This window comes from Macaca mulatta, chromosome 9, assembly GCF_049350105.2.
Source record: "Macaca mulatta isolate MMU2019108-1 chromosome 9, T2T-MMU8v2.0, whole genome shotgun sequence".
Lineage (NCBI taxonomy): Eukaryota > Metazoa > Chordata > Mammalia > Primates > Cercopithecidae > Macaca > Macaca mulatta.
In genome coordinates this window covers 31620003-31646922 of record NC_133414.1, presented here as the reverse complement: position 1 = coordinate 31646922, position 26920 = coordinate 31620003, and the positions used below count along the sequence as shown (strand labels likewise).

General features: G+C 39.2%; 1 protein-coding gene and 1 non-coding gene across 2 annotated transcripts in view; both read left to right on the top strand.

The window, feature by feature from the left end:
- Positions 1-13308, top strand: part of MTPAP (mitochondrial poly(A) polymerase) — a 37725-nt gene extending 24417 nt beyond the window's left edge. Inside the window, exons 6-9 of the mRNA XM_001083177.5 lie at positions 3379-3605; positions 9970-10062; positions 10144-10217; positions 12168-13308. Coding sequence (XP_001083177.2) covers positions 3379-3605; positions 9970-10062; positions 10144-10217; positions 12168-12530 — 757 coding nt within the window. The 3' untranslated portion in view covers positions 12531-13308. The remainder of the gene's footprint in view (positions 1-3378; positions 3606-9969; positions 10063-10143; positions 10218-12167) is intronic.
- An 11484-nt stretch (positions 13309-24792) lies between these two features.
- LOC114670173 (U6 spliceosomal RNA) lies at positions 24793-24897 on the top strand. The gene has a single exon (XR_003719659.1). It is a non-coding gene; the product is annotated as a U6 spliceosomal RNA (small nuclear RNA).
- Positions 24898-26920: the final 2023 nt, after the last annotated feature.

The window sequence follows — 26920 nt, the reverse complement described above, 5'->3', positions numbered from 1 at the left end:
GAAAATAAAATAACAACTTGAAGTTGACCTTTGAATTGCCTCCAGATATATAGTCAACTTTGTGTACTAGACATATGTCCTCTTTACTTAGGTCCACAAGTGGTTGGAAGAGCTTAAGACTGGATGGCTTTTGTTCGTCCTATATGTATTGTATTATCCTAGTGATTTGTTTGCTTCAAAAAGTGGGATGGGAATAAGTTCTTTTGTACTGATGACTTTCCTGGACTCACAACAGGGAAATTTTCTTTATTTCATTTTTTTATTATTATTGCTATTGAGACAGAGTCTTGCTCTGTTGTCTAGGCTGGAGTGCAGTGTGGCTCATGATCGTGGCTCACTGCAACCTCCACCTCCCGGGTTCAAGTGATTCTTGTGTGGTTTCACCCTGTTGGCCAGGCTGGTCTCGAACTCCTGACCTGAGGTGATCCGCCTGCCTTGGACTCCTGGAGTGCTGGGATTATAGCCGTGAGCCACTGAGCCTGGCCCACAGTAGGGAAAATTTATTAATTGAGAAGTTTATTTCTTAACTTCTCATTGCATGAGTTCATTTTCACTATGTTATTTGTTAGATAAATAATCATTACTGAAAATAGATTCAGAAAATCAAAACTAGAGCAGTTTTGGTTAAACTCGAATCTTCACCAACAAAGCAATCCTAAGTACCTGTGGATTTCTCTCAAGTAAAACTCATGGAGTAAAGTCTGTGATTTCTTGCCAAACTTTAATATAAAAATATAATACTGTACTTTCTATCATTATTATATTTTCTTTATAGTATGTAAAATAGGACAAAATGGCATTTATCTTTCTAATTATGTTATTTTCTTTATATCAGATACCTTATACTTTTTGATATTTATTTTTAGCTTAATTTAGCTTCATTTTCATACATAAAACACTTAATCACCATGAATTTCTAAGTTGCTGTTTCTTCTTTTTTTTTTTTTTGAGACATAGTCTTGTTTTGTCGCAAAGCCTAGAGTGCAGTGCCAGGATCTTGGCTCACTGCCATGCAACCTCCGCCTGCCAGGTTCAAACAATTCTCCTGCCTCAGCCTCCCAAGCTGGGATTACAGGCACATGCGATCATGCTGGTGTATTTTTGTAGAGACAGGGTTTCATCATGTTGGCCAGGCTGGTCTTGAATTCCAGACCTCAGGTGATCCGCCCACCTCGGTCTCCCAAGTGCTGGATTACAGGCGTGAGCCATCACGCCTGGCCTTTTTTCTTCTATTCTTTTTAAACTCAGGATGTAAATGCCATTTTAGAGACAGTTTTAACTTGATGCTGTTAACTTATTTTTTATACCATGTGTTGGTTCTTGGAGAAATTACAAGACATGTTTTGATCAGTAGGAAATTAATATTTTTAATTTAATTTAATTCTATTTTTACTTTTTTAGAGACAGTGTCTCACTCTGTTGCCCAGGCTGAAGTGCAGTGGTGTGATCATAGCTCACTGTAGCCTCGAACTCTTGGGCTCAAACAATCCTCCTTTCTCAGCCTCCCATGTAGCTAGGATTACAGGTGCATGCCACCACGCCTATTTTTTTTAATTAAATTTTTTAAATTTTGTTTTTCTTTTATATATATATTTTTTATTTTTATAGAGACAGGGTCTTCCTATGTTACCCAGGGTGGTCTCGAACTCCTGGGCTCAAGCCATCCTCCTGCTTTGAAATGCTGGGACTACAGGCGTGAGCCACAGTGCCCAGCCAATAAATGCCTTTTTGTCTTTATCAATTATACATATATATATGTATGTATGTATGTATGTTTGAGATGATGCCTTACTCTGTCGCCGAGACTGAAGTCCAGTGGCTTAATTTTGGTACACTGCAGTGGCTTAATTTTGGTACACTGCAGCGTCGACCTCCCTGGGCTCAGGTGATCCTCCCAACTCAGCCTCCCAGGTAGCTGGGCCTACAGATGTGTGACACCACACCCAGCTAACTTTTTTATTTTTTGTAGAGACAGGGTCTTGTCATGTTTCCCAGGCTGGTCTTGAACTCCTTGGCTCAAGCCATCTGCCCACCTCAGCTTCCCAAAGTTCTGAGATCACAGGTGTCAGCTACTGTGCCCAGCTATTTACTAATAAGTATAAAGAGCCTTTGTGTGTTTTACTTATTATTTAAATCATGTTTAGAAACTTTGATTTAAAAATTCTAAGTTCTAGGCCGGGCGCGGTGGCTCACGCCCATAATCCCAGCATTTTGGGAGGCCGAGGCGGGTGGCTCACGAGGTCAGGAGATTGAGACCATCCTGGCTAACACGGTGAAATCCTGTCTGTACTAAAAATACAAAAAAATTAGCTGGGCATGGTGGCGGGCGCCTGTAGTTCCAGCTACTCGGGAGGCTGAGGCAGGAGAATGGCTTGAACCCTGGAGGCAGAGTTTGCAGTAAGCCAAGATCGCGCCATTGCACTATAGCCTGGGTGACAGAGCGAGACTCTGTCTCAAAAAAAAAAAAAAATTCATAAATAAATAAAAATTGTAAGTTCTAGATCTACATTTTCTTTCTTTCTTTCTTTTTTTCTTTCTTTTTTTGGCAGGGTCTTGCTCTGTTACCCAGGCTGGAGTGCAATAACGCTATCTCGGCTGACTGCATCCTCTGCCTTCCGGGTTCAAGTGACTCTCCTGCCTCAGCCCCCCAAGTAGCTAGAATTACAGGCGTGCGCCACCACGCCCAGCTAATTTTTGTATTTTTGTTTGAGGCGGGGTTTCACCGTGTTGGCCAGGCTGGTCTCGACCCCTGACCTCAGGTGATCCGCCTGCCTTGGCCTTCCAAAGTGCTGGGATTACAGGCATGAGCCACTACGCCTGGCCCTAGATCCACATTTTCTTTTTTTTGGTTTTTGAAACAAAGTCTTGCTCTGTCTCCCAGGCTGGAGTACAGTGGCTTGATCTTGGCTCACTGCAACCTCTGCCCCCCAGGTTCAAGCAATTCTCATGCCTCAGCCTCCTAAGTAGCTGGGATTACAGTGGCACGCCACCACACCCAGCTGAATTACTGTATTTTTAGTAGAGAAGGGGTTTCACCTGTTGGTCTTGAACTCCTGGTCTTGAACTCCTGGCCTCAAGTGATCCGCCCACCTCGGCCTCCCAAAGTGCTGGGATTACAGGCATGAGCCACTGCGCCCAGCTTACATTTTAATTATCAATTTTAAGAGGATGTTTTAATGGGAATGAATGTATTTGATATTCAGCCATTCATATTAAATTTTATATTGCAAATTCATAATGCTTTTGATTATCTAATCATGTTCTGAATACATTCAGATATAGTAGGATATTTAGATATGTTTCTTGGTATATGTTTAATTTTACCCTTGGTTTATAATTTGGGGATTTGAAAATTTTTCTTATTTTTATGTTTTGAAGGATTGCCTTGACAAGTTCTGAACTCCTTTATATATATGGTACCCTAGACTCAAGAGTGAGAGCCTTGGTGTTCGGTATACGATGCTGGGCTCGAGCACATTCGCTAACAAGTAGTATTCCTGGTGCATGGATTACAAATTTCTCCCTTACAATGATGGTCATCTTTTTTCTCCAGAGAAGATCACCCCCTATTCTTCCAACACTAGATTCCTTAAAAACCCTAGCAGGTAAGACTAGAAAGAAACTTCTCCATTTTCTTTTTCCAATGTTATGAGTAAATATAATTACCATGTGTTACCAAAGCCCCATCTATTTGTTTATTAGTCATAAAATTTGTCTTGACTTTCAAAGCCTTACGAATCTAAACTTATTATTATTATTATTGTTATTTTTTAAAGCCTACCGGAGTCGTAAGAACAGATGATTTGGGAAGCCAGGGCCTTTAGCTAGCTTTTTAAGCTTTATTTATATACCTTTATATGCCTTTAGCTAAATTTATATACCTTTAGGTAAATTTTTTGAGAGTTCTGTTTTCTGTGTATCAGTTGGCAAGGTTGTTTACAGCAGTTGTGTGATAGCTGGAGCTTCCCCCCTAGTTGACCAAGTCTAGAATGACCTTTTTCAGATACAACTTGTTCAGATACAACTTTTGATTGGATCACAATCTCAGAGATGACTTTCAAATTGGAACTTATGTTTAGACTTGTATTAGAGATACTAAAACTGTTTCATGATGTTTCAAAGATTCTAAATGTGTTTTTAATGAAAAGCTTATAAGCAGTCTTAGGTGCATTATTTTAAATTTGACATACTATATCGTTGGTATTATAAATGATTTTATAAATGCCTCCCAGGTTCAAGCGATTCTTGTGCCTCAGCCTTGCTGAGGCCTGCTGGAGAAGTTATGTTATAAAATCTTGCAATTGTAAACGCTAAAGGGAAGGTAATTAAGGGGCACATACATACAAATGCATACTGTGCCTTCTACCCATCTTATGTAATTGCTGCCTGATAATTCGATTGAGTGCTTTCTTGAATCTTCCTGTTTAAAATGACCTTAAAAGGCAAAGTATTTATGTAGCTTGGTGTTTAAAATCTCTAGACATGGCCCAGTTTTCCATCCTCTTCTCTACTCCTCTTTATGTGTCCCACATTCCAGCCAGTGCTGTGATTACCCTTGGAACATTTCATCTTAGCTCTTTGTTCACACTGTTTTTCTGCCTGGAATCTGCTTTCTCTTCTCTCGGTCTAAATTATTTCTTCCATGCTACCTTCCCTTATCCATATTAGAAGTGATCTCTTCCTGTCAGCACCGTAAGTGTTGATATTGTTTGAAATTAACCTCAAAAAAAGCTTGATTTGTGTTTACAACTAATTGATCACAGCCAGTTACAAATTTCTGTGTTTCTTCTCCACTCCCACTGCTTCACTTGACTAGCCTAAAGAAATAAAATAAAATGAAATAAAATAAAATAAAGCTAGATTTGATAGGTTAAGGGAAAACGGAAGTTTTCAGTGGGGTAGAGTGGTGGTCACTTATCTCACTTTTGAGATTAAAATAAAGGGCAGCATCAATATCTGTGCTCATTTCATCCCTTAGTGTCATTCAGTATTTACTGATTACTTCCTATGCATCAGGTATTATTGGAGCAGTGGGGATATGAACAGTGTTCCCAGATAACTCACAATCTAGTGGAGAGGTAAGCGATACATAAGATATGGGGCAGATCTTCACCATTAAACTACCTGTAAGTAGCACTTCCTTTTCCACTCCTGCTGTGTGCAGTGATGCTTAATGCTACTCCCATAGAAACCATCATGGGGAAAATCACGGAACTTTTGGAGTTCAGTAACTGAGCAACAGTAGAAGCTATAAAAAGAGGAGTGGAAGAAAGTTGAACTTGGTATAGACTACTCCTAAACATCTTGATTGCTCCCTTCAGTCTTACAAGTACTGGTACCCCTGCCCATGTCAAGGCCCTGTTGTCCTTTGCCTGTGAAGACTTACATTGTCTTTCTCCCTTATCTCCAGTTTGGTTCCCACTAATCTATTCTTAGTTAAGAGAGTGATTTTCACAAATACATATGATAGTATTATTCTTTTTTGCAGTCCTTCAGTAACTTTCTATTATCTTGTTTTAAAATGTCCACTAATTTTTAAAAATTTTGTTTATTATTTATTTGTTTATTTTAAGAAAGGGTCTTGCACGGTTGCCCAGGCTGGATTACAGTGGCACAATCTCAGCTCACTATAACCTTGACCTCCCAGGCTCAGGTAATCGCACTTCAGCCTACTGAGTAGCTGGGACTACAGGCATGCACCACCATACCTGGCTAATTTTTAAATTTTTTGTGAAATGGGGTCTTGCCATGTTTCCCAGACTGGTCTTGAACTGGACTCAGGGGATCCTCCCACCTTGATCTCCCAGAGTGTTGGGATTACAGGCGTGAGCCACTGTGCTCCACTTTGTAGGCAGGCTGGAGTGCAGTGGTGCAATCTTGGCTCACTGGAACCTCTGCCTCCCAGGCATCCTCCCACCTCAGCCTCCTCAATAGCTGCGATATTCAGGCTTGTGCCACCAGTCACTCAGCTAATCTTTTAAAAAACTTTTTGTAGACATGGGGTCTCACTATATTGCCCAGGATGGTCTCAAACTCCTAGGCTCAAGCAGTCCTTCTTGGCCTCCCAAAGTGCTGGGATTATAGGTGTGAGCCACCATGCCTAGCCTCCACTAATTATTTTAGGAAAAGAATATGATACGTGGACAAATTTTAAATGACCTGTTGAGTTTTTAATTCCAAATCTACTTTAAAATACATTTAAATATGTTCACATCTTATAGCATCAAAACAGGCAAAACTAGCTTGGAATTCTTTAATATTTCACTTGAAACATCAAATTTGATTGTTTTTAAATTTTTGCAGTAGTTTTTAAATATGGTAAGAGAATTTTTCAGGCTAGTTTTTACAGTTGTGTCTCGGCATATAGCACATTGTAGATGCCTAATTGCCAATAAATGCCAAGCAAAATTTGATACATTTTTTGCCTTCCATCACAGATGGTTTTTGAAGTTGCTATAAAATAACTTGTCTTAGATTAATGAATATTAAGAATTGGGTGAAGATCATTTTGAGGAGAATTTATCAACATTTTCCTTATCCTTTTTTTTTCCCCCAAAATCCATGGTTTTTATACTTTCTAATTTTGACCAGTAGTTCAACATTGATGGACATTAGACCTAAGGGAGAAAATAATTTTAAACTGTGAAACAATCAAAACCATCTTGAGTCTCGGTGTTTAATCATCTAAGTGACTTGAATCTTGTGTACAATCATTTCATTTCTTCTAAGCTGTACCTCTCATTTGATATACAAATAAAGTATCAATTTGTTCTTTTTTAAAAGAAAACAATATTTTGTTTGCTTCCTTGCTTGTTTATTAATAGAAGGCAGCATGAATTCCTAGAATACCTTCCAGAACTTCTAGGACTTTGTAAACTACTATTTAGAACCTAAGCTAAGATAAAGACCAAACTTTTTCACATTGTGTGCAGGGCCGTTTATCAGCTTCCTTTTCATCCTCTTCTCTTAGGTTGATTCCTGTGTACCAGTGGGGAGCGTTAGCCAATCTTGAACTCCTTGACGATGCTTGATGTTTTGTGCTTTTTTTCATTGCTCCATGTTTTTGCCTGAAATGGCCTTCTCCCAGCCTCCCCCTGGCTCCGGTTTTTTTTTTTTATGGAGAATCTCAAGATTAAGCCAGAAAAGACAGACAAACCCAGTACAGGATCTCATTTGTCAGGTCGTTTCTCGCCGTCCTCTCTGCCTCCCAGTGGGTAGTGCTTTGTTGGTTTCCAAGCCCGTGGTACACACCTGTATTGTAACAACTGTTAGATTGTTGTAGTTCTTTTATCTGCCTGCCTCAGCGTTGTCAAGCTTTTCTAGGGCTGGCTGTCTTTGCTTCATCTCTGCATCTTCTGTTCCTGGCATAGTATTGGGTTCATAGTAAGAGTTCACTGTATAGATTTCAAAATGATTGGATAACATTTTAAAGTTGAGGGCTGTTTGTACTGGGCGAGATGGACCATGATGTTAACTTTCATATTTGGTTCCTCTTGAATTGCCCTGTTTCTTTGTGTTTTCTTGTAATCTCCACTGTGTTCTCTCATACGTCTCTTTTTCTTGTGTTTTCCATGCTTTCTGACTTTGCTACTTTTGTTACATTTACTTCTGTGCTTAGTGCTTTCATTGAAGATTCGTTCCTGAAAAAAGACACAGCAGCTAAAAGAGCATCAATATATGTGACGTGACACTGCATCACAAAAAACATAAACTGTTAATTACTTGAAGTAGTAAAACATGTGCCTAGGTTCCTTAAAAATAGATCTAAGTAGAAATATATACACACACACACACACATTTTATATAGCTCCTTCAACATATTATAAATTGTATAGTAGAGCACATAAAATGTGCTATTAAAATGTTAGAACCTAGACTAATTTTTGAGAAATTATGCAAGTAACCAGGGCTTGACAAAAAAATAACAAAAAACACAAAAAATGGGAGACAAATTTATAGGAGGCTTATTTATCTCTCTGGTGATTATAGGCATTTGAAATCAAATATCAGGGCTGGGCACGGTGGCTCACGCCTGTAATCCTAGCATTTTGGGAGGCCATGGTGGGTGGATCACTTAAGGTCAGGAGTTTGAGACTAGCCTGGCCAACATGGTGAAACCCTGTCTCTACTAAAAATATAAAAATTAGCCGGGCGTGGTGGTGCTTGCCTGTAGTTCCGGCTACTTAGGAGGCTGGGGCAGGAGAATCACTTGAACCTGGGAGGCGGAGGTTGTAGTAAGCCAAGGTCACGCCACTGCACTTCAGCCTGGGTGACAGAGCCAGATTCCATCTCAAAAAAAAATTAAAATAAAAAATAAAATATCAGCAATCATTCAGATTATTGATTATATGCCTGCTATATGCTAGATGCTCGTTGCGGGCAGGTCGGTGGTGGGGAGTTAGGCAGTAATGAATAGGATAGTGGCCTTTGTAGTTCCAGACTGGGGCAGAGGAGTGGACAGCATACAGACAGTCAGAATGCAGTCAGATAAGTCAGATGGTGAATGGAACAAAAAGGATGGAGAACCAGTTTGAAATTATGAAATGCTTTCAGATAAGAAGTAGCCATTCATGAGATTTCTGAAAAGTGGGAATTTGCTCTTGTAAACAACATATTATCTATTGCAGATAGTGTGGGCCAGGGATTTCATGGTGGTTGTATATTTATGAAAATGATTACCTCTAAAGGTATAAATACTAGTAGAAGAGGTGAATGCCTGAGTCTAATGTGCTGTCATTGAGTTCGTTTTGCTTAATTACTGAATTCCAGTTACTCTAGAGTGCTACATTTTAGAAATTACCTGAAGCTTTTTTTGTTAGCATTCAGTTTGTGTCATGTATGAAAATGGTAAGAATGGAATTGGGTATGTAAATGAAGTATTGACTAGAGATAGTGCTGAAATTTGGTTTGGTGAAAGATGGGGAAACTCCCTATATTTTCATCTACTATTAGAAAACTGATTACCTCAAAAATTGATTAGGAATCATTGGGTTGTTGAAAGATAATAATTCTAGATTGCTAAATTAAATGTAATGTTAATTTCACTGTGGCATAACTAGTCTCAAATCTTTTTTTAAATTTAACTTAATTAAAAGAAGATAAAAAGATTTGAGATCAGTTATCCCATAGGGAAATTAATATCATTAAATCATAGACAAGAAATTGTAGATTAAATCATTATTAAATCATTCAATCGTAATTATTTAATCATTCATAAAATCTATGATTTAAATAAAGAATAGAGTAGAAATTTATTTACATTTATTTGTTTTGTTTTGTTTTTTGAGATGGAGTCTTGCTCTGTTGCCCAGGCTGTAGTGCAGTGGTGTGATCTCAGCTCATTGCAACCTCCGCCTCCTGGGTTCAAGAGATTCTCGTGCCTCAGCCTCTTCAGTAGCTAGGATTACAGGAGCATGCCACCATACCTGGCTAATTTTTGTATTTTTAGTAGAGACGGGGTTTCACCATGTTGACCATGCTGGTCTCGAACTCCTGACCTCAGGTGATCTGCCCGCCTCAACCTCCCAAAGTGCTGGGATTACAGGTGTGAGCCACTGTGCCCGGTCTTAAATTTATTTAAATCATAGATTTTTATTCTGAGGTAGGAAATATCTTTGAAATATGTGAAATAGGCCAGGCGCATGGCTCATGCCTGTAATTCCAGCACTTTGGGAGATGAGATGGGCGGATCACCTGAGGTCAGGAGTTCAAGACCAGCCTGGCCAACATGGTAAAACCCCATCCCTATTAAAAATACAAAAATGAGCTGGGCGTGGGGGCATGTGCCTGTAATCCCAGCTACCCGGGAGGCTGAGGCAGGAGAATTGCTGGAACCCGGGAGGCGGAGGCTGCAGTGAGCTGAGATCATACCACTGTACTCCAGCCTAGATGACAGAGCGAGACTCTGTCTCAGGCAAAAAAAAAAAAAAAAAAGGGAAATATGTGAAATGTTTTTTGTTTGTGTTTAAGATGCAGAAGATAAATGTATAATAGAAGGCAACAACTGCACATTTGTTCGTGACTTGAATAGAATTAAACCTTCAGGGAACACAGAAACATTAGGTAAGTGTCTTTCTGTTTACTTGATCCTTTTTGAATTGAAATAGGCTTTCCTCTGATTGTCCTTGTTTTATTTTCTTACAGAATTACTACTGAAGGAATTTTTTGAGTACTTCGGCAATTTTGCTTTCAATAAAAATTCCATAAATATTCGACAGGTAAATAATGTTTCACTAGTTATTAGTATCTGGTCTTCCACCGTAGTAATATTTAATTAACTGTTTTCAAAACACTCTAATGAATGTTATTTTATTTCTTTTCTATAGTAATTGCTAGTAACAAGGAGGTTGATGTCCAGAGAAGTTACATGACTTGACTAAGATCAGTCATCCCTTTATGCCAAAGAGCAAAAGCTAGCTCTTTAGCATCTGCCTTCTTATTATGCCATGGGACTTCTGTCCTCACTTAGTGTAATACTGTTTCCCTCACAATATGGAATACATTCCAGAAAGTTTCCTGAAAAATATTATTTACATACAGCTGTTTTTAAACTGGATTTGTGTCTATGGAATAAATTTAAGTCCCAAAGATAGATTTCAGTGATTCCCTCAATTTGAGCCCTTAGGGTTTAGGTTTGTTTTTTTTTTTTTAGAGCAAATGAACTTATGATTTGGATTCTTCTGAGCACCTGGGATGAAAGACATTTTTTCTTTTAAAAAAGAAACTCAGGCAGAAGCCTAGACAAAATTTGTTTACAAGTGGGAGATGACTTGGCATAGCCCTCTGTTTGGGTTTATTTTGTTTAGCATTTGACTACTTGATTACAAATCTTACAAGATTGGCTTCATAAAACACAAACCCAGATATACTTTCTCCTTATTTCTTCACCTCTCTTTTCATCCTTCCCTCTTACCCTGCTCATGGATTCTGTTAAAATAAAAGATTGGGGAGAGGAGAAAGGATTCATTCAGAAAGCTTTGCAAATGCAATCTAGAAGGAAAAAGTCATAAGCATACAAAGTTTGTCACCCTTTTTGTACTCCAAAGCTCAGCGATACTAAGCATGAAATAAGTTAGGGAATAAATAGTTGCGGCTCACATTGGGGAATTTTGACCATTGGCTTTGTAATAGTTAATTAAGTAATATTTATGGTATCATTTGAAAGAGGAAAAGATATGTAGACTAATGGCTTATATTGGTCATATGATTCATAGCTTTAGCTTTTCTTTCTCTCTCTCTTTTTTTTTTTTTTTTTTTTTTGAGGCAGAGTCTCACTCCATTGCCCAGACTGGAGTGCAGTGGCACGATCTTGGCTCACTGCAGCCTCTGCTTCCTGGGTTCAAGTGATTCTCCTGCCTCAGCCTCCTAAGTAGCTGGGATTACAGGCACGCGCCACCACACCTGGCTAAGTTTGTATTTTTAGTAGAAATGGGATTTCACCATGTTGGTCAGGCCTGTCTTGAACTACTGACCTCAGGTGTTCCACTTGCCTCCCTCGGCTTCCAAAATGCTTGGATTACAGGTGTCTTTTTTATTTCTGTGAGATACTATCTTATGTGGCAGAGCCCTGTTGTTGGATCTCTAGGAAGATAATGGAAACTTTTTAGTGTTTTAAATAAATAATGAATAATCCTTTGTTCCTGCTCTTTTTTCCTCATCTCATACTTGGGAAACATTAATTAATATATTTAATTTAAAGTTTCTAATTTTGTGTGTTTCTTTTTCTACCATAATAGGTATGCTTTTAGCAAGTCTCAGAAATAAATATGTCTTCATCTTACTTTCTGCCATTTTTAATCATTTTTTTCTCTTTTCATGCTCTACCTTGTCAGGTAAAAGTTATACTATTTTAAAAATGCTTTTGTCAGTTGACTTAGTCCAGATACCTCTTCTCTGAGCAATGACATCATCATCCATAGATGATAAGCCTAAGTTATTTCTCCAAAGAACACTCATAAAACTACAACTGGGAAAAGAAAACCACAAAAAATGAGAAGTACACACACCCAGCATGCATACATACTCAGTCCCCTGAAAAAGAAATTCTTTACTGTGTAAAGTTAATGCTGGTGTTTTATATGTTTTGACATTTTATTGAGTTAACGGTTTTTATATTTAAGCCCTTCATGTACAGTAACTCGTTTTTTCTTCTGTGTAATGATCTATAGGGAAGGGAGCAAAACAAACCTGACTCTTCTCCTCTGTACATTCAGAATCCATTTGAAACTGCTCTCAACATAAGCAAAAATGTAAGTCAAAGCCAGCTGCAAAAATTTGTAGATTTGGCCCAGGAAAGTGCCTGGGTTTTACAACAGAAAGATACAGACCGACTTTCCGTATCAAATAATCAGCCCTGGGGGCTGGCAGCCATATTGCTACCAACTGTTCCGAACAGAAGGTCCTTTACCAAGAAGAAAAGAAAAAGGTCTGCAAATGAAAGCGTCAGAAACTTGTTAGAATCTTTAAAAAGTAACAGAACAGCAAATTTCACAGAAACCAATGAGAAGAGAACAGTTAGTACTCAGACATGATGACTGCTACGTTATGTAAAGAACTGGGCTTATCCTATCAAACTGTCTGTGGACTACTTGGAAAAACTGGTTTGAAACTTTCACAGATCTCAGCTTTCATCTGATGTCACTTTTCATGATCTTCTCATTGGCCCCTCTTAACCTGGTCTGAAGTTCTGGGATATTTTCAGTCTGATCAGTCTGATACTCAGTGGCACTTTATTAAAACATCAGCTGTGGAGTGTGGCAGCGCACACCTATAGTCCCAGCTGCTCGGGAGGCTGAGGCAGGAGGATCTCTTGAGCCCAGGGTTTTGAATCCATCGTGGACAACATAGCAAGATTCCTTCTCTAAAAAAAATGAAAATAAACATAAGCCACAAGGAACGGGTGAAAGATTATTGTAATGTGCTTTAACTACATAGGTAAACTATACTAAACAAATGCTAAAACTCAGTTTTAGGATGAAACCGTTGTTGATATCCACATCACTCCCTGTTTAGAAAACATTTAAAACGACTTTTAGTTATGTACAATACGTTGGCAGTGAATACATGAAGCTTCAAAATTTGGTAGTGCTCTTGAATATGTATATTTGTATTTTTCAAGCGAAGTTCTCTTACATATACATTAAAGTGGGTTGATACTGATATCAAAAAATGTTTGTTTTTAGAACAGACATTTCGGTCAGTGCATTCTTAGGTTTTCCACACCAAATATGATGACATCAATGGATTGCATTTTAAAAATATTGTTTGATTTTTCTGTTTTTAAAAATAAAATCCTGTTTCTAACTAAAATGTGATATTCCCAGTATTCCTTCACATCTCTTTTGAGAACTCCCCGCTTCCTGTAGGAAGTAGACATACTTGTCTCTCAGTATATGCAGAAAATTGGTTCCAGGACCATCCACGTACACCCAAATCTGCACACACTCCTTCAGTCCTGTGGAGCCCGTGCATGGGAGAATTCCACTTTGCGCATAAGCAGATTTTGCATCCGGTGAGAATACTGTATTTTCAATCCAAGTTTGGTTGGAAAAAATCTGTGTGTAAATGAACTTCGCAGTTCAAACCCATGTTGTTCAAGGGACAGCTATATGTTGAAATTTAATTTCCATTACATTCTCTGTGGAGTAACGGAGTTTCGCTCTTGTCGTCTAGGCCAGTATGCAGTGGCACAATCTCAGCTCACTACAACCTCTGCCTCCCGGATTAAAGCGATTCTCCTGCCTCAGCTGGGATTACAGGCACCCGCCACCACACCCAGCATTTTAATTTTTGTAATTTCAGTAGAGATAGGGTTTCACCGTGTTAGCCAGGCTGGTCTCGAACTCCTGACCTCAGGTGATTGCCCACCTTGGCCTTCCAAAGTGTTGGGATTACAGGCGTGAGCCACCACACCTGGCCTCTGTGGAGTAACTTTCTATTTAAGAAGCAAGTAAGCCCCAGGCATAGTGGCACACGCCTGTAGTCCCAGCTACTTGGGAGGCCGAGGCACAAGGACTGCTTGAACCTGGGAGGCAGAGGCTGCAGTGAGCTGAGATCACACCACTGTACTCCATCCTGGGCGACAAAGCGAGACTCTCTCAAAAAAAAAAAAAGTAGTAGTATAGTGCTTAAAAACAGACTTGAGCCAGACTGGCTCCATGACAAGGTACTCAGTCTCCTGGGGCCCCCGTTTCATCTGTAAAATGGGGATCATGATCAGATCAACGTGAGGATTAAGCGAGGGATGTAGGAAAATGCTAGGTCAGAGCATTTTCCTGGCGTGAAGTAAATGTTACTTCTCTAACTGTTGCCTTTCGGTGTTTGTGGCATGTTATTACCTTTTTTGCTACTCAAAATTCAGATTTAGAGTTTATAGTACTTTAAAAAATTTTCCCATTTAGATTTTATGTCAGAAATTATAATGGGTTCTGCTTGGGATATTTTAAGAAACTCAGCATTGTTATGAAGCAAATGAATTCTGTGTCCTTGTGTCTATGCTATTGGATTCCACATTTGACACCAGCAAACAAATATCAATGTTCTTCTGTACAGGCAATGTCTTTAAAAGCCATTTTTCATTTGTTCTTTATTTTGTTGGGCTAGAAATCCATATTGATTTAAAAAACTTAAAAAGCATTAACCACTTAAGGGTTTCTAAATGAATTTTTTTTTTTCTATTCACAGATATTTAGTCAGATATTTCCTTTTTTAGGTTGGTGCTAGGTATAAAATGGTTATTTAAGCACATAAAGTGTGTGTATGTGTTAGCATTTTCTTTTCTTTTTGGTAATTTGTAGGACAACCTTGACACTAGGCTGTTTTACTTTTCAGAATCAGATTTAATTATGTGATAAACTTTAAATCTACGAAGACTTTTTTTTTGAGAGGGAATCTTGCTCTGTCACCCAGGCTAGAGTGCAGTGGTGCAATCTCGGCTCACTGCAACCTCCACCTCCTGGGTTCAAGCAATAATCCTGCTGCAGCCTCCCAAGTAACTGGGATTACATGTGCCTGCCACCATGCCCAGCTAATTTTTGTATGTTAGTAGAGACGGGGTTTCACCATGTTGGCCAGGCTGGTCTCGAATTCCTGACCTCAAGTGATCTACCTGTCTTAGCCTCTCAAAGTGCTGGGATTACAGGCGTGAGCCACTGCGCCCAGCCCATTGATGGTTTTTGTACAAAGGGATAATAAAAAAGCAATGCTTTTAGATGATTAATCTGTTGATACCTAGTAGTTTTAGATCATGGCTTTTTGTTGTTGTTGTTTTTGAGATGGGGTCTCAGTTTGTTGCCCAGACTGCGCTGGACTGCAGTGGCACAATCTCAGTCTCACTGCCACCTCCACCTCCCAGACTCAAGCTATCCTCCCATCTCAGCCTGCTGCGTAGCTGGGACTACAAGGGTGCACCACTACTCTCAGCTAATTTTTGTATTTTTTTGTAGAGACAGGGACAGGATTTCACCATGTTGCTCAGGCTGGTCTTGAACTCCTGGACTCAAGCAATCTGCTCACTTCAGCTTCCCAAAGTGCTAGGATTACAGGTGTGAGCCACCATGCCCAGCCATGATTCCTTTCTTTTGAAAATAATACATTTGGCCGGGCATAGTGGCTTACATCTGTAGTCCCAGCACTTTGGGAGTCCGAGGCGGGCAGATCATGAGGTCAGGAGTTTAAGACCAGCCAGGCCAACATGGTGAAACTCTATCTCTACTAAAAATACAAAAATTAGCCAGCTGTGGTGGCAGGTGTCTGTAGTCCCAGCTACTCAGGAGGCTGAGGGAGGAGAATTGCTTGAACCTGGGAGACAGAGGTTGCAGTGAACCGAGATCACGCCACTGTACTCCAGCTGGGGTGACAGAGCAAGACACCATGTCGGCAAAAAAAAAAAAAAAAAAGCGAATTTGAGTACTTGAGTTACTTGAGTATAGGTTTTGTCATTAAGTTAGATAAAATTTGGCTGTTAAATTTTCCACAAAAAGCCAGAAGGTGACTGTCTCTCATATGCCTCAGAAGAGTCTTTCTCCTTAGCGTTTAATAAGAAAGTAAAGCTTAAGCAGTTTGAAGCTATCAGCAGGAAGTAACAGCTCATGGCTTACGTATGATTGTATGTAAAGCCTTATTATGAAAAATTCTTTACATATATACTTGGAAAGAAATGAAAACTTGACCAGAAATCACTTTTCATCTTGGTATGAGGTTGGAATATTTATTTTAAATACTTGAAAGACTTATTTGGGTTTCCACAATGAATTCAATTACTTGTGGATACAGATTCCAAAGAATATAAACATTACAATGTTCCTCTGGAATTCCCATGTAGCAACTCTCAGAAAGTATCTGCTGTGGATAGAATCTTTAATCTGTAGTATCTGTGATACAGGATATATCAAATCACAAATTATTTAAAAAGGTACTTTATCTTTTAAATGTAATTGCTCGTGTTTTATGTTATCTGTGTTGTGTATCCACGCCCTCTCAGTACTCAGTGGAGTCAAAGCTAGATTAAAAGCATTATTCATGTTTCTAGGATGAATATATTGAAAAAATTTTCCCCCATCGCAGAGTTTCTAAGCTTCTAGAATGTGGTGCTAAGGCATATTTTAAAGAGAGTATTAAAAAGGTCTAACTTGGCTGGGCATGGTGGCTCACGCCTGTCATCCCTGCACTGTGGGAGGCCAAAGTGGGTGGATCAGTGGAGGTCAGGAGTTCAAGACAAGCCTGACCAACATGGTAAAACCCCGTTTCTACTAAAAATACAAAAAGTAACTGGGCGTGGTGGCGGGCACCTGTAATCCCAGCTACTCAGGAGGCTGAGGCAGGAGAATCACTTGAACCCGGGAGGTGGAGGTTGCAGTGAGCCGAGATTGTGCCACTGCGCTCCAGCCTGGGTGACATCGAGACTCCACCTCAAAAAAAAAGAGAAAAGAAAAACATTTAACTTGAAACTCTAGATACTATACTCTGATGAATACATGGCATGGGGAAAATACCTAATTTGGAACAGGCCAAGTCTAAATTAATGAAAAGTTGGCCAGGCCTAGTGCTCACTCCTGTAATCCCAGTACTTTGGGAGGCCGAGGTGGGCAGATCACTTGAGGTCAGGAGTTCAAGAGCAGTCTGGCCAACATGGTGAAACCCTGTCTCTTCTAAAAATACAAAAATTGGCTGGGCATGGTGGCACACGCCTGTAATCCCAGCTACTCAGGAGGCTGAGGCAGGAGAATCATTTGAACCTGAGGGTCAGAGGTTGCAGTGAGCTGAGATCACTGCACTCCAGCTTGGGTGACAGAGTGAGACTCTGTCTCAAAAATAAATACATTTAATTATTAGAGAAAAAACTGTAGGTTGTTATTTTTGCCTGGGTTTATTTTGAAGTGTGGCACATTGAAAAGTTACTGTAATGGATGCTATCAAATAAAATGGAGCAAACTATGAAAAGATTCCACATTAAGCCTACATCATGCTCCATGTCGCTGAGCATATGACATTTCTCTCTAGTTCTACCCTGTCTTGAAAACTGGAGTAAAAGGTGGGTTATGAAACTGGCTGATTAACAAGGAAAGCAAGCTCACTAATAATTGTATGAAACTTTACTATGGAGAATTTTGAACACAGGCAAAAGTAAACAAAACCATAATGAACTTGGCACACATCCATCACCTCTTTCAACAATTCATGACAAATTGCCTTTAATTTATAACCCTATTAACTTACCACTTCTGTATTATTTTAAGCAAATTCCATTCTGCCATTTCATCTGTAAATTTGCAATATTTCTAAAAGATAACTTTTGTTCTAATGTAATCACAAAATCATTGTCAGACCAAAATGAAACAAACAAAAACAGTAATTCTCTAATAAAATCATATTTGATTACTGTTCAAGCTCCCCATTGTCTTGTGGATATCACAATGGCTTTTTCCTAGTGCAGTTGTTTGAATCAGTATCCAATTAGAGTGCACATATTGTGATTGGATGGTCTGTTTCTTAACTCTCTTACACTCCAGGTTTCTACTTCATCTCTTTTTTCGCTTACAATTTATTGAAGATAGAGGATTGTCTTAGGGACCCGTTCTACAACATAGATTATGCTGATGATGTCAGCTCATATGATTGTTCAACATTGTTCACATGAGCTGTTCAACATTACTTAATGACTTGAAAATATTTTTTATTAGTTTTAGAAAACAATTTTCAAATATTGCTTTGGCTACATTCGCCTTCGTTCCTCTGGGATTCCACTTAACATTTATTAGTTCTTTTTGCTTAATTCCCTATGTCTCTTCTATATTTTCCTGTATTTTCTACTCTTGTGTCTCTCTCCATTCCAAGAATTTACTACTTTTTTTGTATGTTTGTTTTTGAGACAGGGTCTCGCTCTGTTGCCCAGGGTGGAGTGCAGTGGCGTGACCTCGGCTCACTGCAACCTCCTCCTCCGGGTTTCAAGCAGTTCTCCTGCCTTAGCCTCCTGAGTAGCTGGGATTACAGGTGCCCACCACCACACCCAGCTAATTTTTGTATTTTTAGTAGAGATGGGGTGTCACCATGTTGGTCAGGCTGGTCTTGAACTCTTGACCTCAGGTGATCCACCTGCCTTGGCCTCCCAAAGTGCTGGGATTACAGGCATGAGCCACCGTGTTTGGCCAGAATTCTGACCTATATAACAGTTTATCAGTTTTTTTCATCTGTGTCTAATTTTAAAAATCCACTTACTGAATTCTCAATTTCAGTATTTTTTTTTTTTTTCAGTTTGACACAGTTATTTTAAAGCCTGTGTCTGATAACTTGATCATGTGGTTCCCCTGTGGGTCTGTTTCTGCTTTTCGTGATTTGACTTCTCTCCTGGTATACCTGGTGGTGGCAGTGGTGGCTCTGTATGTTGATATTGGCTGGGAGAAATAGTAGGAATTACTTCGAGGGAGGATGGTGTTTTCTCTTCCTTCAGAAAGGATTTACTTTTGTTTCTGGAAGGTGAGTAGGGGTATTTATGATCCTGGATCACTTTAATCCGGAAAGGGTTTGAGATTTTCAAGTTGGATTCAATTCCAGATTCTAGTTCGTCGTTACTCGCACTGTGTTGGGGAAGATCTCAGTCCAAAGCCTGGAGTGCTGACCAGGGCCCCTTTTCCTTGGTGGGCCCTGAAGTCCTTTTTGTCTCCTATCCCTGCAAGTCTTTTGAAACCTCTGCTCCGTCTGATCTACCTCATCAGCAGATGTCCCTCGGGGGAAGCAACCCCAAATACCAGGCTCACCTGTTTAAGTCTGTTCCTTCACAGTTTTGTAATTTTTCACTGCCTTGTTAGCATTCTGATGCTTTCAAGCAGCTGTTTTGTTTTTCCAAGCTTCTTTCTCTCTTTCTCTCTCTTCCTTCCTTTCTTTTTTTTTTTTTTTTTTTTTTGAGACGGAGTCTCGCTCTGTCGCCCAGGCTGGAGTGCGGTGGCCGGATCTCAGCTCACTGCAAGCTCCGCCTCCCGGGTTCACGCCATTCTCCTGCCTCAGCCTCCAGAGTAGCTGGGACTACAGGCACCCGCCACCTCGCCCGGCTAGTTTTTTGTATTTTTTAGTAGAGACGGGGTTTCACCGTGTTAGCCAGGATGGTCTCGATCTCCTGACCTCGTGATCCGCCCATCTCGGCCTCCCAAAGTGCTGGGATTACAGGCGTGAGCCACCGCGCCCGGCCTCTTCCTTCCTTTCTTTCCCTTCCTTCTTCCTTTCTTTCCCCTTCCTCCCTCCCTCCCTCTTTCTTTCTCTTTCTTGATTCTTTCTCTTTCTTTTCTCTCTCTCTCTCTCTCTCTCCCCCCCCTTCCCCCAATCTCTCTCTCTCTCTCTCTCTCCAAGCAGCTGTTTTTGTTTTTCCAAGCTTCTTTCTCTCCCTTTTTCTTTCTATGTCTCCCTCCATCTTTTCTTTTTCTTTCCTTTTCCTTTTCTTTTCTTTTCTGTTGAGATGGAGACTCACTCTGTCAGCATGTACCACCACACCCAGCTAATTTTTTACATTTTTAGTGGAGACAGGGTTTCACCATGTTGGCCGAGTTGGTCTCAAATTCCCGACCTCAGGTGATCCACCTGCCTCGGCCTCCCAAAGTGCTGGGATTACAGGCGTGAGCCACCGCACCTGGCCTATTTTGCCAAGCTTTTCTGGTTGTTTTCATTCAGTGAGAGAGTTGATGGATATTACCTAGTCTGCCATTACTGGACATCATTCTTTTTGACTCCAGCTTCTAATCTTTATATATATTTTATCTTATAGGAATGTGTACTATTTAGTTTGCTTCCTTGTAAGAAGCTTTCAGATGTCTCACTTGCTGGTGCCTGTTCAATTAAGCTTTGGATAACAGTACAAAATTTGGCCAACATGAATGCCTAGTTCACCACTAATGAAAGCTGGGCACTGCAGATGTTCTGCTGTGCTTCAAAAATCAGAAGTTGCCAGCTTTTATATCTAGACTGTGATTTCCTCATAGAGGATTTTGTATATGCCAATTCAAAGTTTAAATTTGTGCCATGTGTGAATAAGTGCACAAAATGCCCAAATAAGATTGAGAAAAATATCTCCTTTTCCCATCCACATTGAGATACCTGAAACAGCTATGAAATACAGTTTTTCTTCCAGTTTTCCAAAATACTTATTTGGGTTGAGACCAAGAATGGAGCATTTTAGGCCAAAATGCTTTTTGAAAATTTTATGATTTATGACTTTAGAAAAAATCTCTTTTGGACTTTAAGCATGTTATTTTTAGGATGTCTTATTCATGAACAAAACAAATTTTTTACATAGGTGAAATAATTTAGGTGTTTGTATAAGTCAGTCATCTCTATAATATATGACTTTTATATTTGTGTTTTTCAGTTACATTCAGTAGCCCACATTTGTTTAGTAACAAAATTAACAAAAATTGCTGTCATTATTTTGAGTTAATTTTCAACTTGTATTTTTAATTTGCTAAATACATTCTAGCACTATTGTATTGTCAGAGACCTTAATTCAAGTCTTTAAATATTTAATAAAATTATGTTAAAAACTGAAATTATTTGATGTTTTAATTTTGATTGCTCTGGACAAAGACAGTATTTACATCTTGATGCTTCAGGATAAAAGTTGCGTTAAACAGTACTTGAATTTAAATGTGGTTTAAAATGTTTCTTAATTCTAAAGCTTTTTGTAGTTTCTATTTTCTAAGCAATATTAGCTATATTGGATCTTCTAGATGAAAGATTTGACTATGATTAAATATGTACAGTGCCATCCTGGAATAGATTTTATTCATAGATTAATAAAATATGTGCAGCATGATTTAGGAGAAAATATTTTAGGACATTAAATTTAGTTACATAAGCTACAGTCTGTTTTAAATTCTGTGCAACCAAAATCTGTTTTGCTTTAAAAAGAAAAAATGTTCAAATTTCACTGGGAAATGTAGAGTATTTGTTTTCCAAGACCATCAAAATTATACCCAATCATACTTTTAGGAAATTTTCAAAATATTAGATTTAGCTTTTCAACGTAATGATGATGATTATTGTTTAATTTTCTTACCTGCACTTACCAGTATTAAGAACACTCTGATTTCGTTACATGTTTCTTATAGTACCTCCTTGGTTCAAATGTAATTCTTTTCTGATATTGAATAAACTGTAATGTCACCTAGCACAATGCCTGGTATATATTTGGTAATCAATACACATTACTTTCTTTCCCTTGTCATGTTCTTAGCTACTGATTTCTAAAGGTATTGAGAAATGGTCGCAAGAAAAATTTAGGAGCTCAACTTCCATTCTAAATCTTTAAACTTCTTTTTCTAAAAGAAAGATTCCAACTAACGCATGATATTTTAGGCGTAATTCTGTACCGACCTCTGAGACTTCTATCCTCAGGAGCACACACCCTGGAAAATCTCCCCGTGAGTGTGATTGCAATCTGAATTTGATGGAATAGTCATTCCCTTGACTGAGTTGCATTAGATTGCAAAGGTGATGGTATAATTATTCCTGTGATTATATTATATAATATGACTCCTTCTTAGTAAGCTGGAGAGAGAAATTCCTGCTGGCTTTGAAGAAGTAAACTGCCATGTTTAAGAGGGCCATATGGCTAGGACCTGAGGGTGGCTTCTAAAAGTTGAGAGCAATTCCTGCTGACAGCCAACAAGAAGTCAGGGCTATCAGTCCCAGCCAAAAGGAGACTGTAAGAGCTTTATTCATAACAAGTTTGCCACCAAAATATATGTATTGTGAAAACCACCACTAAATTAACCCATTTATGCCTAATGTTCCATTATTGGGATGCTAAGCTTGTGGGAGTTATTTATATCCTGTTGAAGGTCATTGCCAAGGTCTGATTCCCCGCCCCTCCCCCCACCCCCAATTTGCAACCTTTGGCATAAATGGGTTAAGGCTAAAATGGGAAAAACAAAGAATCATATCAACATTGCTGTTATTGGGTATGTAGATTCAGCAAGCCCACCGTCTGATCGACAAAAGAACCATCAAAAAATGTGAGAGGGAGGCTGCCAAGATGGAAAAGGGCTCCTTCAAGTATGTCTGAGTCTTGTAAAAACTGAAAGCTGGATGTAAGCAAGGTTTCACCATTGCTAACCCCTGTGGAAATTGGAGCCACCAAGTATTATGTAACCATCATTGATGCTCCAAAACAGACTTTTAAAAAAGCATGATTATGGGCACATCAGAGAAACATTCTCTAGAGCTTCCATAGGAATACAGCTCTTCCAATACCCTGATTTTTAGGATTTCTGGGCTCCAGAATGGTAAGATAATGAATTTGTGGTATTTTAAGCCACTAAGTCTGTGAGAATTAGTGCAGCAATGGAGAAATAATGCACTAAACATCAGAAGAGCCTCTTAACATGGAAGAAACCAAAACAAAGTAACTCGAAGGACAGAAACTATACAAGAACAAGAGCCTCTCAAGGATGAAAACTTTTCCTATACTTAGAGAGACAATATACTTGCAAAAACAAGTGAATATATGCAACCACTAAAGAATAGAATCATACATATACATAGCAAACACTCAGAACAAAAAATTCTTGAAAAGTGAAATATAATAATGGAATTTTAAAATACAATATAAGGGCTGGTGAATAAAGTTAAGGAAATTTCCCCCAAGCAAAGATTAAAGAAAGATAATAGGAGAGAGAAAACAAGAAAGAAAAAGTGAGCAAATTAAAGGAGCAGAGCAGTAGGTCCAAAATCTGAATAACAGAGGAAATCATCAACAAAAAAATTTGCCGTAACTGAAGGATATGCACTGTCAACTTGACAACATTCACTGAGTAACCAGCACAATGTGTAAAAATAAACTCACACTAAAGCACATTACCATGAACTTTGATGGGTACAATTAGAAGATTCTATAGGTCTCCAGGAAGATGGGGGATGGGGAGAGAAGGAAAGATTATGTACAAAGAAACCAAAGGGCATATGAAAAGGAATATATCAGGAATCAAAATAGGTTTGATCTTTTTAACATCATCGTGGAGTAGCAAGATAATAGTGCCTTCAAAGTTCTGGTGGAGAAAGACTTCTAACCTGGAATTCTATACCTAGCCAAACTGTCATAAATTGATGGAGGAAAAAATATTCTTACAGAAGCACCCTTACTATTTCACTGAGGGGTGTCTTCCATCAAAATGAAAGAGCAAATCAAGAAAGAGGAAGATGGAATTCAGAGAAAAAAAGGAGGAAATTGAAGAGAATATCATATGATAGGAGATCTCTGAAATGCCCAAGGAACAGTCCTTGAAGTTCTTTTCTTTTTTTTCTTATTGATTTTTTTATTTTTACCATCCCCATGGATACCATGGATGAAGCTCTTTTCTATCAACAACAACTCACCATGAAATTATTACCTTTTTTCAAATGGAGTATAATTGGCATATCAGAAACTATGCATATCTAAAATGTACAGTCGTATAAGTTCTGACGTGTACATCAATCACCAAAATCAGGATACTAAATATGTTCGTCACCTCCAAAGTTTTCATGATGCATCGTTGTATCCCTCCCTCTTCTTCTTTTCTGCCTCTGCTCCATTCCCAACCCAGGCCCTAGGCAAGCACTTATCTGCTTTCTATAACCATAGATATTTGTATATTCTAAAAAATATTATAAGGGGAAGATACAGTATGTATTCTGTCTGACTTCTTTTAATCTGCTTAATTGAGTTTCATCCATGTTTTTGCATATATTGATAATTTTTTTTTTTTGAGACAGGGTCTCTGTTGCTTAGGCTGGAGTGTAGTGGCATAATAATGGCATAGTTCAATCTTTTATTGCCGAATATTGTTCCATTTTATTAATCATTTGGGTTGTTTCCAGTTTGGGGCTGTTATAAGTAAAACTTCTGTGACCGATCGTATACAAGTCTTTATATGAACATGTGCTTCCTTTTTCTTGGGCAAATGCCTAGGAGTGGAAGTAATGCATCACATAGTATATATATATTTGGCTTTTCAAAAAATTGTCAAATTGTTCTCCAAAGTGGTTTTAAATTTCACTTTCTTATGATATGTATATTAATAGTTCCACTTCTTCCTCACCTTCACCAACATTTAATATCGTCAGGCTTTTAAATTTTAGCCATTTAAAGATGTTATAGTCACTCTTTATAAGAAGGATGGACCCTCACCCAGAATTTGTTTCAGATTCCAATATTGATAATGCCACGCTCACACACAGACACACACCCCAAAAGATGTGAAGGGACTTGTTACATAATGAGTCTCTGAGAAGATCAGGGAAGGCTTCCCAGCTGGTTTGAAAATGGTTTGAGTGCTCGCTTCTGCAGCACATGTACTAAAATTGGAGTGATACAGAGAAGATTAGTATAGACCTGCACAAGATGACAGGCAAATTCGTGAAGTATTCCATATTTTAAAAAACGAAAATAAAAAGAAAATGGCTTGAGAGGCTGGGTGCAATGGCTCGGGCCTGTAATCCAAGCACTTTGGGAGGCCAAGGCAAGCAGATTGCTTGGGCCCAGGAGTTCGAGACCACCTTCGGTAACAGTGAGACCCTGTCTCCACAAATAATAATTTATGTGGTTTTTTTTTTGTTTGTTTTGTTTGTTTTGAGACAGGGTCTTGCTCTGTCGCCCAGGCTGGAGTGCAGTGGCACGATCAGGGCTCACTGCAGCCTCGAATTCCTTGGCTCAAGCAATCCTTCTGCCTCAGCCCCCCAAGTACCCCTAAGTAGCTGGCACTATGGGCACACACAACCATGCCTGGCTAATTTTTCTGAATTTTAATAGAGATGGGGTTTTGCTATGTTGTCCAGGCTGGTTTTGAACACCTGAGCTGAAATGATCCTCCTGCCTCAGCCTCCCTAAGTGCTGGGATTACAGGCGTGAGCCACTGTACCTGGCCTACAAATAATAATTTAAAAAAATTAGACAGGCATGGTGGCATCTGCCTGTGGTCCCAGCTACTCAAGAGACTGAGGCAGGAGGATCACTTGAGCCAGGGAGGTCAAGGCTGCAGTGAGCCACTATTGTGCCAGCTTGGGTGACAGAGTGAGACCTCATCTCAAAAACAACCACCACAAAGAAAATGGCTTGAGAGAGAAGGGAAGGAGACTAGCTTGGGGATTCAGTGGTGATTAAGAGGCGGGTGAAGAAGTGAAGATTCTTTTTTTTTTTTTTTTTTTTTTGAGACGGAGTCTGGCTCTGTCGCCCAGGCTGGAGTGCTGTGGCCGGATCTCACCTCACTTCAACCTCCACCTCCCGGGTTTACGCCATTCTCCTGCCTCAGCCTCCCGAGTAGCTGGGACTACAGGCGCCCGCCACGTCGCCCGGCTAGTTTTTTGTATTTTTTTTTAGTAGAGACGGGGTTTCAACGTGTTAGCCAGGATGGTCTCGATCTCCTGACCTCGTGATCCACCCGTCTCGGCCTCCCAAAGTGCTGGGATTACAGGCTTGAGCCACTGCGCCCGGCCTAGAAGTGAAGATTCTTAAACATAGGTCAGGGTCGTGTGGTTTAAACTTCCCACTGGCATTAAAGAAGGGAACGCCAGTTTTCTTATCAGCTTTTCCAGTTTGGCAGGAGAGGGAGAGGTGAGCTTCAAAGCTAGCTACCAAAATCAAAATTGAAGTCAGATACTTTATTACAAATGAGCATGTAATGGGGTCTGATTTTGGTGTTAATCTGCATTTCCCTGGTAACTAATGATGTTTACCATCTTTTCACCTGCTTACTGGCCATATTTACATCTTTTTTATTGAGGTGTTTGGTCAAATCTTTTGTGTTAAAAAATGAATTCTCAAAGTAATAAAAGCCATATATGACAAACCCACAGCCAACATCATACGAAATGGGGAAAAGTTGAAAGCATTCCCTCTGAGAACTGGAAAAAGACAAGGATGCCCATTTTCACCACTTCTATTCTGTTGTATTCAACATAGTACTGGAAGTCCTAGCCAGAGCAATCAGACAAGAGAAAGAAATAAAAGGCATCGAAATTGGAAAAGAGAAAGTCAAACTGTCACTGTTTGCTGATGATATGACTGTATACGTAGAAAACCCTAAAGACTCATCCAAAGCTAGATCTGATAAATGAATTCGGTCTCAGGATTCAAAATTAGTAGGATTGCTTTACAAGACCAATCAAGTTGAGAATCAAATCAAGAACTTAATCTCCTTTACAGCAGCTGAAATAAAATAAAATAAAATACTTAGGAATACACTTAACCAAGGAGGTGAAAGATCTCTACAAGGAAAACTGCAAAACACTGCTAAAAGAAATCATAGATTTCACAAATGGAAACACATCCTATGCTCGTGGATGGGAAGAATCAGTATTGTGAAAATGACCATGCCGCCCAAAGCAATCTACAGATTCAATGCAATTCCCATCAAAATATCGTCATCATTCTTCACAAAACTAGAAAAAAAAAACCCTAAAA